General features: G+C 42.5%; 1 protein-coding gene across 2 annotated transcripts in view; it reads right to left on the reverse strand.

Moving 5' to 3' along the window:
• LOC311064987 (nck-associated protein 5-like) overlaps positions 1 to 17,809 on the reverse strand; it is an 89,896-nt gene that overhangs the window by 15,384 nt on the left and 56,703 nt on the right. For both annotated transcript variants that reach the window (XM_084085116.1, XM_084085115.1), the window contains exons 7-8: positions 3,660 to 3,839; positions 461 to 3,420 (exon numbers count right to left, since the gene is read on the reverse strand). In XM_084085116.1, coding sequence (XP_083941242.1) covers positions 461 to 3,420; positions 3,660 to 3,839 — 3,140 coding nt within the window. The remainder of the gene's footprint in view (positions 1 to 460; positions 3,421 to 3,659; positions 3,840 to 17,809) is intronic.

Here is a 17,809-nt window from a genome sequence, read left to right on the forward strand (position 1 = left end):
CGAGTATGAATAGGTCTGTCGGAGCTGCAGTGTTGAAAAATGAAATATGAGTATGAAAGTCATGAGCTCAATATCTCTCAAAGGCAAAACGTGTTACGTTTCATGCATTTGCGACATGATGACTGAGATGCTTTAGTAAACAGTTTAACAAGATTGTTTCCCTGAAGCAGATTTTGAATACAATCTCTATTCACAAAAGTGAAACAGGAAACAGTTAACCCAAAAGCAACTTTACAGTACATGTGTTTCAGTTAGCAAGTGTTCATTAATATGGTTAATTACAATATAATGTGTCATCATAAGCAAGTTGTGTGCTCTTGAATAAATGTTGAAACATTTATTCTCTCCTGTAAATGTACTTTCCTTTGTGAATTTTAATTTCTGATTCCTTACTCGTGGTTTCTTAGCTGTGCTATCCATTTCTGTTAACATCTCGCCTTGTTCATTTTTTATTTCTTACCAGTCTTTTCCATCACTTTTCCTTCTCTCCTTCTTTTTATCAGACTTGGTCTGCTTTCCTCCCAGAAGGGATGTGATCTTTTGCTCCTTCTTCTCTTCTTTGACTTTAGGCGGATCAGCCTTTTTGCCACTTGGAGCAGGAAGTTTACTTTTACGAAAACCAAACCAGTTTGCCAAGGACGAGCCAGATTTCTGCTTCACCTCACTGTTCCTCTCCTGTTCCTGAGACTTGTGCAGGTTCTCTTCTATTCCAAGCATCACCTTCTCCTCAATGGTGGTTATAGCAATTTGTCTCTCTGGCTCCTCAGACACTGGCTCCCCGAAGGCGCTTGAGAACTGCTGCTCAATCTGAAGACGCCTGGCTTGCTCTCGTTGTTGTTTTAGACTCTGAAGCCTTTCACTCGAGGATGCCAAATGTGATGGGATTTGCAAGCCCTCCTCGATTAGAAAGTTGTTCAAAAGGGAGCGGTTCATGGGACAGTGATAACTACTGGAGCAACTCATACTTCCAGGGAAGACGTCACCAAGAGAGTTTAAAGAGCTTCCTGAGTGAGTTTTGATCTGGGTGCGGCCCTTTCCATATCGGTTGAAGTTTGGCCTATCCATGTATCGTGCACCAAAACTCTGGCTGCGAGCCTTAGCCCCGTTCATACCCATGACTGGTTTAAGAGGAGGTCTGGTTGAGACGGACACAGACCGTTTGAACAGCCAACCTTCCTCATCAAAGCCCCAGTCCAGCATCACACCACTGTCTGCTGCAGGAGGTTGTATTGAGGGCTCAGAACCCAGTGAACTACAGCGGGTCTCAATCTTTCGCCGGATTTTATCCTTGGTGCCAGTCTCACTAATGCCACGCATCACATGAGGACCATGGGGATCGCAACTGAAGGTCTCAAATGCCTGAAGACTTTTGGAAACAGAGTTTGCGTCACCTTTGTTATGTCTTCCCAGAACTAGGAAGGTACTGGCCCCCTGACCTGTGTTTGTCTCAAGGGGCTTAGCATTCCCAGGTAGCGTTGTCTTCGCCACTCTTGAGTTGGAACTCGGAGGATTGTTGCCTATGCTTTGGTAATGAATATTAGAAGACGCCTGAGGCAAGACCTCTGAAACTGTCGACTCACTAATACTCTGTTGGGATACAGACATCATGTTCTGATTCGGCACCATAAATACGGCACCATTTTCATTAGGACATGCAGTGCTGTTGTCAGATGACTGCATTGGATCTGCAGCCTGTGATTCTTGAATTGGGACAGAGGTTACGGGTGCTAATCTGGGTGATTGCAGATTGTAAACCTTGGCAGAGACACGTTTAGGTGACTTAATAACCTCAGCACCCATTTGTGCGGCCATATGGCGAGTATCACAGACTTGAGATTGCATCTGTAACGCCAATTGAGGCTTGCTGCTGCTTGTTGCTTTCCCAGTGGTGGAGGTTTGTGGTTGAATTATGGGTTTTTGAGCTTTAGGTAAAGAATCAGGTCTAATGAGTAGTGACGTGGTTCGGCCGGGTGGAAGGGGTGGGGATGGGGACCGGACTTCCGAATTTGACACGTCAGAGTGCTGTTCCTGTCGCCGTTGTTTAAGTGGAGAGCAGGATAAATTGCTAGTGCTGGGGCTTTCTTGGACATCACCAGATTTATTACTTGACGGAAGTTTGGAGACATGCAAAGGTGATTTGGGTGGGCTCTTAGGGCATTCACTTAGCCCTGGAGGCTTAATTGCCTTTGAGGGTTTCACTGGTGATGAGAGCGGAGAACTTTGCCCCACACTCTCAAGAGAACGTGCAGTTCTTTTCACAGGATGATTCTCACCTTTCTCAACTTTATGAAAGGCTCCCTTGCCTGTACCAGGAGTCTTACTGAGGTTCAATTTTGTGCTAGGAGTGCTGTGTCCCGGGGTATTGGACTGTCCTTTGGATCTGTGGACCTTGATAAGTTTCTGGTGGAGGGGAGAATGTAACTGCTTGTGTTGTTCTGGCCCTCCGTCTGCACTCTTACTCCGGAGGATGAAAGCCTTCCTTGCTGAGTCACAGGCTTGAGGTTTAAGTTTCTTCTGCTGGGATTCCAAGATGGTGTGATCCTTGCCTTCATCACCGGCTTGACTTGCTTGGTCTCTGCAATGCGGAGTGTCCATTGAAGAGCTACGCTGTCTGGCTTCACTGCTCAGTGCTCTTGTTACAGCGTGCTGAAGTGATGAGCTCACATCTGCTTCGAGTTGCTTGGCCACAGTTCTGTTCTGTTGTCTTCGGACATAATCAAGTCTGGATTTGCGGTCAGTCGACCTTTCCTGGTTGTTGTTGTTTCTGTCACTCAACTTCTTCAAGCCTGACGGCTTGTCTTTTTCTGCTGTTTCTTTGCTGTTTAACATCGCCGTGTTGGTGGGGCTCCCTGTTGGGCTGATGCCAGGTCTCAGATTGGGGCCCTCAAATAAGAAGTTGTCTGGGATAGGTGACAGGAAGTTTCCATGATTCCCTGTGAGTTTTACAGGGTCGTTTTGGAGACAGTGGTCATCAGGATTCGTTTCAACATCCACCACTTCACCCAAGGTAGGGACAACTGATTCCTCCAAGCAAAGACTCTCTTCTGTGGGCTGATCACAGCATTCCTTAGACGGAGACTTAGGCGATTCGTCATCTGCATCATCAGAGTCTGAGCCGAGGGCAGTACCCCCTGCTCCTGCCTTGAAAGGTTTGCCTGCACTGCATGCCTGTTTGGGGACTGTTGCCTGTGGACCACACTTGACTCCAAGAGAGTATATGCCTTCATTGGAGGTCATGCAGTCTTTGTAATGTGGGCCAGAAGCAAGTGAGGACTGCTCCTTGGGGCTGCGCATTTGGAGCCGCTTTAGACCCCTCAGAATGTGGCCTTCCTTCAACCCCAGATCAAGCTGCTCGACAGGAACTGAGTGATTGGCGGACACAGACCCAGCACTCATCCTCTTCTCCCGGCTTATTGCACACTGTGAGTGACAAGAAATTCACAAATCATGAAATGGCAATAACCCATGCATCTTTTTTTTTTCTTCAAATGCCGAATAGTTGTATTTTAAGCCGTAGCTTTGCATGGGGTTGACATGGTGATTATTATTATTATTATTAGATTATCAATATTTACCACAGATGCCAAAAAACGTATTCTTGACGCCGCCCCGGTTGACAAGCTAATTAATCTACAGTACAGGTGAATATCAAAGCCCACCTGTTTAGAAGAGCCCCGTCCCTCTGCCCAAGTGTGAGAGCCACTGGAGTACTCGCTACCAGCACTGGACAATGATGCCTCACTGCCACTACCACTGCAGCTGCTGCGTGGGCACGTTAGACTGAGGAGGCTGGGCCATCTCCCTGCAGGAACGCCTGCCTTTCCGTTCCGCTGCCCCTCCTGGAACACATCGAATCATAACGTGGTATTGTCAGCCAACAAGAATGAAAGAAATTACAATTTAACAATTTAGGTAATTAGCTGACACTCTTATCAAGAGCAACTTACAATAAGCAGGGTAGTGTATTCTTTTCATGTTACCCGTCTAATTTGTGTATATGTCTGTTTGTTTTTGTTTAAAAAAAAAGGAAGCAATCCATACAGTATGTATGAACAGAAATGTATAATCTTACCCTGTGCTTCACAATAAAAAAGATTTGAAACAATAAGCAGGGTAAATAATCACACTCATGGAATGTAGAGAGAACAGTGTAGTTCCTCACTAGCAACTGACAGAGTGAAGAGATATGCAGTAGTTAATTTGTAAGATGCTGCTGAATAATTGTTGTGCTAGTAAAAAATGGCAATTGGAGGCTGGTACAAAACCAAGCAGATCTATAAGCTCACAACATCCATTTCTGTTTGTGTGAGCTTGTAGATTGGGTTAGATTTTCAGCACGTGACTGCATCAAAGTATAACTCAGGCACAAGAGTCTATTTTATCTCTTCATCTTTAAATGAACACTCTGGATTTTGCAGTGTATGTGTGGTTGCATAGTTTATGTCAAATCAAATAATCTTGATTATGTGATATAGTGCCAGACAGCAAGGGAAATGCTTATTCACAAATCATATTATTAGTTAATATCACATAGTATCAGTGGTGATCCGGCCATTCAGCATTTCTCACACACATCATTTTGAATGGAGTACTTGTGTGTTCATCCACAATATGCCTGCCTCAACACAAACTGGGAGGGAGCCCGCCTAGCTCTCCATTTATATTTGTCACAGATCTCAAAGAATCAATACGGTGGATACATCGCTGTCTCTTTCCATCTAAAGGCTAATTGAGGAGAAGAATGACATTTTCCACTCGGCTGGTCAGGGTGCTTCCTGGTTTATAATGTTCCTAGTCATTTTTCCCTTTGCTTGCAGGTAATGTCATGATTACATTTCAGAAACCAACCAGCTTAAGCTATTTTCTTTTAGAGCAGCAGTGGTTGTCAACTTCACATATTAATTATATCTTAGACCAGGTTTATGCAATTAGCTACCTGTTAATAATAGAAAACTAGCAGTTGTCTGGGTCACTGCGAGCATACATAAAAATCATTGTTTTTGAGATACCTCTGTTGTAAAATAAAAACTGCTATCCACGGAACCACGATCCACTGTTATTCATATTCTGCTATTCATTTTTGCACTCCACAAATGACAAGTACTGTACAAGGTGAGTAAAGCCTGATTCATACTTTGTCATGACGGCACCGCATGCCGAAAATAGCAGACCTACGAGGTCACAACGTGCTGCAGACGCTACGCATTGTGAGATTGTACTGTGTCATGCGACAGAACATTAAGGCTTTACACTTGTGTTGGGTTGAACCATGCAATGACACGATTTGTATGCAGAATACTCACCTCATACTGACTTCCTGATATTGAAGGATATGGACGGTTGATATTTATTTAACTTTGATTTATTGATTGAATGCTTTATTAATAAGTTAGTTAACAGTAAAGGTAGTACAGTTAAAGGTTATGCTAAAAGGTTAACACAAAAAGGCCTAGGGGCTTGTTTCCATTGTGGTCCATTGTACACTGTATTTGCCGTTTCACTTGTACAGTATATTGTTATTGTTATCCATGTGGCATCCTAAACGGAACCAATGCCTCCATGTCCTAGAATGTCTAACTCAGTAGATACTTAATCTCATTGTGGTGTAATTCAGTTATATCTGCCGCGACAGGATGACATATTGTAATGTACACAAGACAACAGCTTTCTGACAGTGCCAGTGGGACTGTGGCAATTGCTGTGCCCGTTTGTCACAAGTGACACATTTTGTTAGCTCTTGAGATGAATGATTTAGTAATACTTTCTACTTAGAATTGGCAGAGAATAAAATAAAATGACCCGCACACCGTCTGCACTTGCACAATAGGAACACTTTTATTTAAGCAACGCTTCGGTCACATACGGACCTTCTTCAGGCATTTGAATTGGCAAAAAGTACAACTATGTGGAATCAGGATACCACAAGGGCAGGATACCAGGGAATGTTCATTCATTCATCCATCGATTAAGAAAAGAGCAGTTGAACAAATGTTATATGATACAGTGCAACACGAACAGCACTGGATGGTACACTACAATATGATGGAAATACAATAATATCTATGATACAAAATGTTAAATAATAGTGCCTCACATGAGTTTTGATTACCTCTGCCAACAAAAATATACGGGGGTCCTCCAAATAGTCTGTTAGCATCATTCTATATTAAAATTGGCTGAAGTGAGGACGGGCCGGCGGACGGGCCTCTGACGTCACGCTCATGTCACTACGTCGTCACGCTCATGTCACCATGATTCAGCCATAACCATATAAGGACTTCCCAATGCAGCTACGCCCAAATATGGAGTGTATTGTCTAACCTCAATGTGTCGTCATGGCATCAGAGCCCGTACACAACCCTGGATGAATGGAGACATCCTAAATGCCAAACAGCCAAAAAAGACATCCAAAATGTACTCTGAGTTCAGGAAATGCAAAAATGTGCAACTACTAAATGCAGGAAACAACGAAATGTAGTAAACAAAATGGTCAAAACTGCCAAAAATAATTTCTTAAATGAAAACATTGAGGAAAACAAAAGCCACCCACAAAAGCTGTGGGAAGCGCTACAGAAATTAGGCTGCAACAACAAAATTCAAACCAAAACTACAAACATCTGCATTATTTCAAGTGGTGTGCTCATTACCGAAGCAAGCGGTAGCGAACTGTTTTAACAGCTTTTTTACCACCATTGCAACCCAGTTGGTAAGCAAACTTCCTCAGCATTCAGGTCTGTACGGCTCTGACCACATCCATGCTCACTATGACAAACTAGGGGCTAAAAAAGACTCTGGATTTCATTCAAACCAGTAAATGTTGATGATGTGCTGAAAAAACTATTCGCCCTCCAGCCAAACAAGGCCACCGGCCTTGACAATATCCCCACCAGATTCCTCAGAGACACAGCTACTGCTATTGCCCCCATAGTAGCCCAAATCGCAAACCTATCCATCAGCCAGTGTCACGTCCCACAAGATTTTAAGTTGGCAAGAGTAATCCCTCTGCATAAAAAAGGAAGCAAATTAGAACCTGGCAACTATAGGCCTGTTTCCATCCTTTGTTCCATCTCATAGGTTGTAGAGCGATTAATTCAAGAACAAATCAACAGCTACCTCAACGAGCATAAACTGAGCATAAATTGAATTCCAATCGAGCTTCAGAACCTCCCATTCCACTGACACATGCCTACTGTATTTGACTGACTACATCAAACGTGAGGTAGACACGGGCAAATACTGCGGCATGGTCATGTTGGACCTCCAAAAAGCGTTCGACACTGTAAACCATTCAATTTTACTTGTCAAGCTGAGGGCGATTGGTTTTGATAGCACATCACTAAACTGGATGAGATCTTACCCGGAGGGTAGAGAACAAGTGGTTGACATCAACGGAAACATGTCCTCATCCCTCCAGGTGAGCTGTGGGGTTCCTCAGGGCAGCATTCTAGGGCCGTTACTGTTCCTTCTATACATTAACGACATGAATGCTGCCTGTAACTGCAAACTGTTCCTGTCCGCTGATGACTTGGCACTCCTGATTTCGGGAGAGGACAAGTTGCAAGTTGAGGAAACGCTCAGCTCCGAACTCTCCAAAATCCGTACTTGGCTTACCGATAACAAACTGTCACTACACCTTGGGAAAACTGAATCCATTCTCTTTGGGACCAAACATTCCCTTAGACAGATGGATGTAAATGATTTCAAGGTCAAAGTTGATGACACAATTATCTCTAGCAAAGAAGAGATTACCTATTTGGGTTGTATTCTTGACAAATACCTGACAGGTGAAAGCATGGCGACAAAGGTGGTCAAAAGAGTAAACCAGAGAACCAAATTTATGGGCAGAGTTTCCTCTTTTGTCAACCCTCAGGACCCTCTCAGGGGCCCTGATTCAGACACTTTTTGACTATGCTTGCACCTCTTGGTACTCCAACACCTCAGTGTCACTGAAGACTAACCTTCAAACCTCCCAAAACAAACTGATTCGGCTACTCCTCGGACTGGGGGCCCATGACCCACCTTTTTCCCACCCATTTTACCAGCCTAGGCTGGCTCAGGGTGGAAGACAGGGTTAAACAACTAAAAATGGGACTGGTCTTGGAATTGTAAAAATATGGAGATATGGTTTCTGCTTGACAACGATGATGAATGCCAGGTTTCTAGTTTTACTTCTTATAGGTGGCTGGCTTCAAGCCACAGAAATGATAGTACAGTAGGTTCACTCTTACAGTAGGTGGGTTATGTGTAATGTAAGAAAAAATAAAAGACAAACTAGAGGGAGGCAAAATAAATAAATACAAATTAAAATAAAAATACAAAAGTGAAAATTATTTAGGTTGAAAGTGACTAATGAATGTGCTGTATGGTTGCAGAAAAGAACACGTGTCAATAACATGTGACACATTGTGGCGTGGATTGAGATGCACTCAGCGCCTATCTAAAATCAGATTATTCTGTAAAAAAAAAAACATTCCGAGATGGAGAAAATATGCACAAAAGAACAGAATTTGCTAGGGGGTGGAAATTTGCATCCCCTGGAACCCCAAATGATGCCGTTGGATATTGCTGAGCACTTGTGGCATCTTCCACTGATGAGGAGCTGGCACAGTTCACTGGCGTGCTGAAGACGCAGCCTGCATCGTGCCACTTCCAATTGGAATGTCCCGCGGACATCAAGTGGTTGACGCCTTGCGACCCCATTTAAAACAGCATTGATCCCTTTCAAGGCTGCCATCGCCAGCTTCCTCTCAAAGTCATTAGTGTCATCTGTTAGCTATAATTAATGTGAATAGGAAATAATTGCATGAGGGAGTGTGGGACTAAAGTGATTCGGGCCATTCATTGATATTCAAGTATTATTTCATTATCCGTGCTTAGCCTTTATTCCACGAGCACTGTGGGAGAATGCCAAATTTGACCACGTGTTGGCGGATTAATCTGGGAACTAATTACAGTCAGCAAGTTGAGGAGTGTCCCTGAGATTTGACACAACTGATATGGTCTAACAAAATCGCCCAAAGAGAAAGGAGCTGTATTTTTAATCAAGGGCAATTTAAGGACCCCCACCCCAGCGCACGCACGCACGCACGCACGCACGCACGCACGCACGCACGCACGCACGCACGCACGCACGCACGCACGCACGCACGCACGCACACACACACACACACACACACACACACACACACACACACACACACACACACACACACACACACACACACACACACACACACACACACACACACACACACACACACACACACACACACACACACACACACACACACACACACACACACACACACACACACACTGCAATTTTTAAGAGGACCACTGCATAATAGTGCAGTTTCATTTTTATGGAACCCAGGAATGCTTGCTTTGCAAAGTCAAGGAAGACATACATTTTAAAGATTGTTGAAGGCTAAAAGATAGCAATCAAATACATGTATAGTTTATCTTTACTTGAAGTCTATTTTTTTTACTATATGACAAGTCAAGTCCCAACTCCATAGATACCGGTAGTACAAATAAACCTCATTCTGCTTTTGCCTTGGTCACAAACTTAAACTTACAGTATTGCGTTTCCATTTCTTACAGTAAGAAGCAGAGCATATTTTGCTGTCAAAACACAATATTGTGTGAAGATTTTAATGTTTTTAATTAAAAGTTTATCCAGCCACTTGTGTGATAAGCAACTTTCATATCTTTAGGGCAAAGAAACTGACAGATGAACTGTAAGTGGAATCTATCACATAATTACATCAGAAATGGCCTTGTACATTGTTTCCATAGGGCTCCCTCACAGATTAATGTGTAGGAGTAGTGTAGCTGTATATGGAACACTTCTAAAGATTGAAACAACTCTAAAGCCCCGCTAGCAGCCCCTATACTGTAGGTTGTGCCACTGCAGTTGTTTTTGAGATCTGGTTTTGGACCGAATCAGTGTCATGGAGATCCACACTAACCCTAACCCTTTGATTATGAGATATTTTGTGTGCAAGTGAAAATTCTTTACGCAACTTGTATTATTGTGCAAATAAACTAAACAATAAACAAACTACACTTGCTCCACACATCTTCCTGTCGATCTGTGGAAGAACTGAGAAAGAAGAGCATTTTAAAGAAGTCATCAGATATTCTTCTTTAGAATTTAGAACACAGCATCTAAAGAGTCAGAGGACATGATTTGAACTTGTTCCAAGGCCCCTTCAAGTGAGTTATGGGCTGGAAACCTGCGTACATAAATCATGCTTGCCTTTTTATCATCCAGCTTTCTGTGTCACAATAATACATTGATCAAGAGAGAGGATCATTGCCAATGATGTGGCAACAACTTTACAGAAGATGCTTATACTGTAACAGACTATGCAGCTTCATTTACATGCCATCACATGCATGGTGTCGCTTGCGGGCACGAGATCTTCAAGCAAACAAGTTGTCAAAATATGGAGTATAAATTGGGCTAGCCTACTGTGCAGTATATTACATATTGGTAATGTACTCACTGTACATTACATGTGGTCACTCACATCTACTACCCATAACACTCATGGTCCAACCCCAAAACACATACACAAAAAATAAATTATTACATGAACATAAACCAATAACATTAATCACAATAGACACATAACTCCCCCAACACATTCCCACAGGCAAAAAATAACACGATAACAATAATAGAATAACACATATACAGTAGGCGCACCCCGAGGCATGCTGGGACTCTCTCTTCAGCCACTAACCAAGCACAACACTAAAATAATAAAAACAACAGATAGATAGACAGCAGACCTGAATTTGAATGTATGGGACTATTAAAGCTCATTTGCAGAGAAGATTTTTTTATGTAAAACACCACAACAATTATACGTAGCTGCTACACAGCTGGGGCTAGGCTGCTAGAAGTGGGAAAAGCAGGAAATGGAGAAAGATGGAAAATAGCAAGAGGAGGAAGACAAATGAGAAAACACAGGAGGGTTGATCAGCAGAACTGTCCCCTTCAAAATGTTCAATAAACCATTTAGTTAGTTACGCAGAGGAAGTCATTGGACTGGACCTATGTGGCAGAGTTTTATTGATGCTACTCATACGCTGATTTGTATCGAACCCAAAATCTTGAGTACTCTACCGACCAAGCTACTCAAACACACACAGTGCCATTACATTGGTCTGATTGCTCTTTATTTCGAAGCACCATTGGTCCGACGTCGCACATTATTATTAACCCTAACCCTAACCTTCACCCTAACCTAACATTTGTCAGACTATTGGTGTTTGAGAATAATAGGCTGTTGGACCAAAGGGCAGGCCCCAGCACAGACCATATTAGTTACTGTCAGTACAAGGATTTAGTGAGAAGAAATAGAACCAAGGAAAAGTGTATTGTTTAAAGGAACCAAATGCAGAGTTGTACTTTCACCTGTGCTTATAGTCTCTTGCATTACTCAAGCCAGTTATACAGCCCAGTATAAACTCATCTACACTCCCAGCTCAATTTCTGTACTACAGTAAGTATCTTGTCTTTGTGATCATCAAAGAGGGGTGATGTCACTAAACCTGCGAGAGAGAGAGAGACGCAGAGAGATAGTAGAATAGAATAGAATAGAATAGCGTACAAGGTTCAAGGTTTAACAATAGTATCAAACCGCCATTACTTAACCTTGCACATGAATCAGCCACATCCACGGCAATGGTTTCGAGTCCCGATATGACTTCCACTGATGGGAGATTTCGTTAATGACCTGCATCAGTTTGTTATCTGCTGAGTGCATCAGTTCAGCACCTTCAAACTAACTAGGATCCACTTTCTTCTTCTTACATCTTCTTCCCTCTATCTTTACTCTACCTCTTGCCCTCTCTGCAGCTCAGCGTTGTGGCCAGTAATTAGTTTGAACTGCTGTTCATTTAGTGTCAGTAGGGAGAAATGGTGTGCCCGGGAGCCAATGAAGTGGAAATCCAGCACACCAAGGCGAGTGTTTTTAATTCTGTTCCAAGATGTTCTGCTCCAGTGAAGATGTTTGGTGGCAAGCAGTAGAGAATGATGGGTCAGGGTGTACTAGGCAGCTCCCAAAGGAGTACGGTAAAGAATGGTGGGTGTACTGGGCAGCTCCCAGAGGAGTACACTAAAGAATGGAGGGTGTAGGCTACTGGGCAGGTTTAGCTGCATGCTAGTGAAGGATGTTAATATTGTAGGGACTCGTACTCAACAACCCTTTTCTGCCTTAATGAAAGTTATAGGAAAGAAATGAAAAGATGGTGAAGGAGACATGGTTTTGTCTGGTGAATTTCCATGGGGCCTCATTTATGAATAAGGGTCTTTGACATTCCATGGCGCAGTCACATCAAAGAACAAGAAAATCGATGTAGTCAAGACTTTGATGTGAAGACCATTGAGCCACCATTGATTGAGCCATAGCTTTGATACATAATATGTTTTGTCCATGCACGTACAAAAAGATGAAACCATAGGTCTGGCATTCAATTATACTTTTTTCATCAGTAGCTAAACATTTTGGTGAGTCTGAGGAGTCTGTGTTTGGTTAACAACCTCAGCTGAATGCCTGTTGAATTCATCCCCATGGCAGGTTCACAGAAAAATCAATAGTATTTTTAAACAGTCAAATGGGGCCAATAAACTTTTATTGTTTATTTTATTTCTCAAGCACCAGGAAGTTTATCTGCAGAAAGAAGCACTGTGCCCAGCTTATCAACTTCCCCAACTCGAGCCCCTCAAGTACCGCTCTAAAGCCCAAATTCAATTCCCATAAGCATGTCTCGCTCAAGTTTAAAAACAAAAAACAATTTCAATAATTCATACATCATCGCCTCCCTGTTCTCTCCTAAACTGATGCACAACTAGAGTTCTAGTCTAATCTATCACCCTCTCCTTCTCTCTCCCTCCTCTCGTCCTCCTCCAGTCTTCAGTGTCAGCGAGCGATGGAGGGGTAATGAGATGACCTGCATTTCAGTTGGGAGGTCTCTCTCCAGCCAGGTCAGAGGAACCACTACAGAGCCTAATGGATTCTGGCCTCTTAGCTCGTGCTGTCTGACACAGCTGAGGCCATGAACTGGTGTCTTGGTACCTGTGGCCCTTGTTTGGACCGAATGGACTCATTAGTGAGGCGGGCTGGCGGCCTTGGGCCTAGACTGGTACAAAAAGGGGCGCTGCAGGGATGCAGGTCTCGACTCTTGCTACTGTATGTCTGTCACGTATCGTGTGAATGCTAAATGACACTGGAGGAGAGCAGTGGTCAGTCGATGAGTTCCAAGTGGGAGATAAAGACTAGCTGATGAAGGGAGGGCATGTACCACTGAATGTAATTACATTTACAATCTCTTTCTTATCCAGATCCCTGTACAGTGATTGGAACAGTGGAATAGGTTGGGTTCCAATTCCTACATCAAAAGCATGACAAGAAAATTGTATTAAGGACTGCAAATGGCATTGCATTTGTCATTAGTACAAGTTCAAGTAGAAATTCAAGCCTTTTGCATTTCACTCTACTGCACCATCTATGTTCCCATTTACAATAGAATAGAATAAAATGGAATAGCAGACAAAGTTCAAGGTTTAACAATAGGATAAAATGTAGAAAAATAAAAGATTCAACAATAAAAGATATAACTATTTTAATGAAGGAACTTGATGTAGCCAACTGAGATAGGACTTGTAAATAAGAGCACTATCTGAGAAAAGAAGGTCATCTAAGCATCTATGGTATTCCTGCAGTTGTCAGTGTGGAGAATAAATAGAGACGGGGAGATAAAATACAGGTTTGCAGAGAAGCTGAGTGAGACTAATTTCTCCAAACTGTATCGACTGTTGAATTTCACCACTTTAATCTTCCATTTCTCGCCATGATTTTCCCAGAGGCCATTTTAAGAACTTACTTTGTGCTCTCTACCTTTTCCTTGTTCAAAATGATCTTGCATCATTCTCTCCCTTTCCATTTATTTCATGTTCAAACCATGTCTGTTATATATGTGTTGTACATCTGACATGCATGGGGTGCAGACATTTTTAAATGTTTTAAGTTTAATTTTGTATTCTGGACAAATAATTCCATAAAGTCCCAGTGGGAAGAAAACACCTCAGTCCTGTCAAACAACCTGTAAATCTGTCACAATGTAGTTCTCATTTTGTCACTAAAGCATGTGATGGAAGTGACAGTGACATCCAGTGACATCTCCCCATTAAAGTAGAAAAGCACTCAGAGAGATGCTACTGTATGTACAAGCATACTGTAGGGCTAAATTTTGACCTTGCGCTGTGACCTTGACCTCTGATGGAATATATTTAAAAAACAGCTGCCTAATCAAATGAGCACTGTGAGTTATCGCTGTGACAGCTACTCAAATAAACAAACATACAGATTATAATACATCACTTCCGCTGGTGAGGCTAAAACATCTTAAGTGATGTATGAAAATCTTGACCAGTTCTAATCCCAGACTGACTGGGCTTAGAAATAACCATGCAGTAAATTAATGATGGAGGGTGTACGTACGTAGGACCGTGTCATTTTCTTTTGGCATGCAGGAATGAGTTATCACCCTTCTTTATAATGGATTTTGTCTGTTGAATTACTAAAAGTGACTGGTAGGCTGGCTCTGCTTTTACCCTCCACTGTGGCCAATTGAAAACAAAAATAGCTTTCAGCTCTCAGTATGAATTTCACTTCTCTTTCAGTCACTAGATGCAACCCACTGTGTTGTTTCATCACAGAAGGTCAGAACCTCTTTGAGAAGGATTAGGTTTAATTGCTCCATCAGAGTGGAAAATCACACAGCAGGTTGCATGAAATCTTCTTCTCTCATTACAGTGATAACCACAGATTCATATGAAATAATTACAAAACTATTGGGGACAGAACAGTGTATCGGTTGTCTCAGAACATGTTTTGAGGTAGCATTTGCCTTTTGTCTTTTCCATAAAAGTCCCATTTTCATTTAAGTAATAATCAGTTAACAGGGTTCATGAGTCACGTTTCAATCATAAATCAGTCATGATTAGTGAACGCAATACAAAGCTACACAAAAAAGACAAGTCAATAAGATCCTATTGGTTGACTGATCAATGAAGAGGAAGTATGCACAACTAGTGCCATAGTCCATATTCACACGGCGGACATTTTGGAATTTAACATTGCGTTGCTGTGGCAACTGGGGTGGCAACTGGGGTGGCATTTCATTGACTTAATGGCAATACGGCCGCCGTGTGAATATGGTCTATTGCTGCCCAGCGAGCACACTCAGGTATCGCTTCAACTTTCTTTCTTTCTTTCTTTCTTTCCTCCGTACACTTTTTTGTGACTCTAAGTACTTCCACATACTTTGAGGTAGAAACTGCTCAAACTTTAAAATGTACAGCTTTGTGAGGATGTATTTAACTTTTTGAAAATGTTTATACAGTTGTACTCTTTTAAACATTTAACTTTTTTTTTTTCATTGACTATAATGGTCTAAGGGGAAAACAGCTTATTTTTTGTTGCACCTGTTCTTTCATACTTTTGCCTAGAAACTTTGTCCAAACACATTTTATATTTTTTCAGATTTTCCAAAACTAATGGCATTTGCTAGAGTGAAGACTGCAGTGTATACTGCTCTGATAGACTCACAGTATTCTTAATGACCTACAGTATGTAATGATAATGCCGAGGCCGCCAGGTGTGAACATAGAAAGCAAATTAATATTGTTTTTAGTTCATAACCAAATGGACCCGGAGCTCATCATAAAAGACCCCCCCCTCCTTCCAGAGGGAACACAAACTCCAACAAGCTCACTAATAGAGAACTGCATCTTCAGATAAGACCCTTATTGCCCATTGGAATGTCTTCAGAAGACACACACACAGGCTCTTTGGTTTCCTCTCTACCTCTCTCTCTGTCCGGCATCTTTTAAGAGATAAGGATGGAATTTTTACGACATGCAACGAATGTCTTGCCAAGCACACACAGTATCACACACACAGACTCACTGAGCACAAGACAATGAGCAACAAGAACTTTGAATAAATTGGCTTATGTATTATGTTCTGTGACTTCAAAATATATATTTATTGTCCTGTATTATGACCACAAGACTAATATGAACTTTGGTGATGTAAAATGTAAATGCTTCCATGCTAATTACACTTTGATGCTTACCTGCTTTCTATTTGACATAATGCCGTCATGTTTAATATCTAGAGAATTCTAATTTCATTGTGATTCCCAATATCCAGTCAAATGTGTTAATATGAAGTTCCTAAGATAGTTAGCAGAGAAGTTTTAGTTTTCATATTGTAAGGAAGGAGGTTGCCACCCAGCTGCCTCCAACACCCCCCCCAATGGGCCAAGAAGGAGACCCCTCCTTTTGCCTATAAGAAGAACTGCTCAGCCAGTTCTCTCTGCTCTCTTCCACTGCACGCTTGATGTCCTGAGGGTCGACAGAGTCCCCTCTCCCACTCTCTAAATAATCCGGGGTGACGAGCCGACACCGTCCCCCGCTGCTCTCTTCCACCGCTTCTCGACGATCCAAGGGTTGACCAAGTCCCCTCTTCCTGCTCTACATGCTGGGTGGCTCCCAGTTCAACGCTCTCAAAGGACCCAGGGGCAGACGATAGCCACGTCCCCCCCCCCACGACGATCTCTCCGGGGTGAACATTCCCCCGTGCCTCTCTCTCTCCTACAAGGGTGGATCGGAGTCCTCCTTCCCCCCAACGAGAAGAGCCAACAGCCTACGTCCAGCTCTCCAGCCAGCAAAAGCCAGATGCCCTGCTGACCCGGAACAACCACCCTGCTCCCTCTACTCTACACGTGGGCCCTCGGCCACACATCCTGTCTCTTCAAATCCGAGTTTGAATGGAGACTGAGGACTGCTGAACCGCTACCAGATGCCCACGACCAACTGTTCCCTCTCTACACGTGGGCCAAAAGCCACACATACTGTCTCCTCAATCCAAGTTGAGTGGAGACTGAGAAGAACTGCGTGACGCAGTGAGGTAGCCGGATGCTAGCCAAACCTGCTAGCCAACGCCTCATGGTCTCTCCCCCAGAGACAAAGGAATCATCTCCCCTCCTATCCCAATGGACCAGGCGAGCATAATGCATTCACATGTGGTGTGGCAACCTGAGTGTAGTGTAAGGGTAGATTAGCTATTTTTAGTCATTGATCTTTCTCTTTTCTTTTATGACTTTAATCCCTCTTTCTCCTTTAGTAGATCAAAATGTGGCCATTTCCTGATTTGACCTGATTGAACTGTAGATCTGTGATTTTGTATTTTGTTGGGATTTTAACCAGTTTCATCATCTTTTGAGTTATTGATCTATTGTTCTTTTCCCCATTTCATTGGTTGTTTTAATATCTACATAGGATTTATCTTAATAAACACTTTATTTTGGTATAAACGGAAGTCCTTTTCCAATTGATTTCAACGCAGTATATTTCCAATCATTTTCTAACCAGAACCCATGCATCATTACTGTGTCCAAGATTCTTGCGTAGCCCTTTTCATGGTTGTGTTGAGGTGCGAATTAATCCCTTAATTTGCGCGATTCCTTAAATTTTGGTGAAAATCAATATTTTGATTTTTCAGAAAATATTTTTAATATTTTCATAATTATCGTTAATATTTCCCATAGTTATTACGCCATGTCCGCTACATAAAGTGGTGCCCCGTGTGAGGCACAGTCCCTGATGTCTGGTTAGAGAATAATTGGAAATATTAGAAATCTTGGAAAAATTGCCAGAGAAAATCTTGTTTAAAATAGGTCTCCCTCCCAAACATCTAATTTCCTGTGGTGGTAAGAGAACAAAGGC

This window comes from Gymnoscopelus microlampas (genome assembly GCF_963454915.1).
Source record: "Gymnoscopelus microlampas genome assembly, chromosome: 17".
Lineage (NCBI taxonomy): Eukaryota > Metazoa > Chordata > Actinopteri > Myctophiformes > Myctophidae > Gymnoscopelus > Gymnoscopelus microlampas.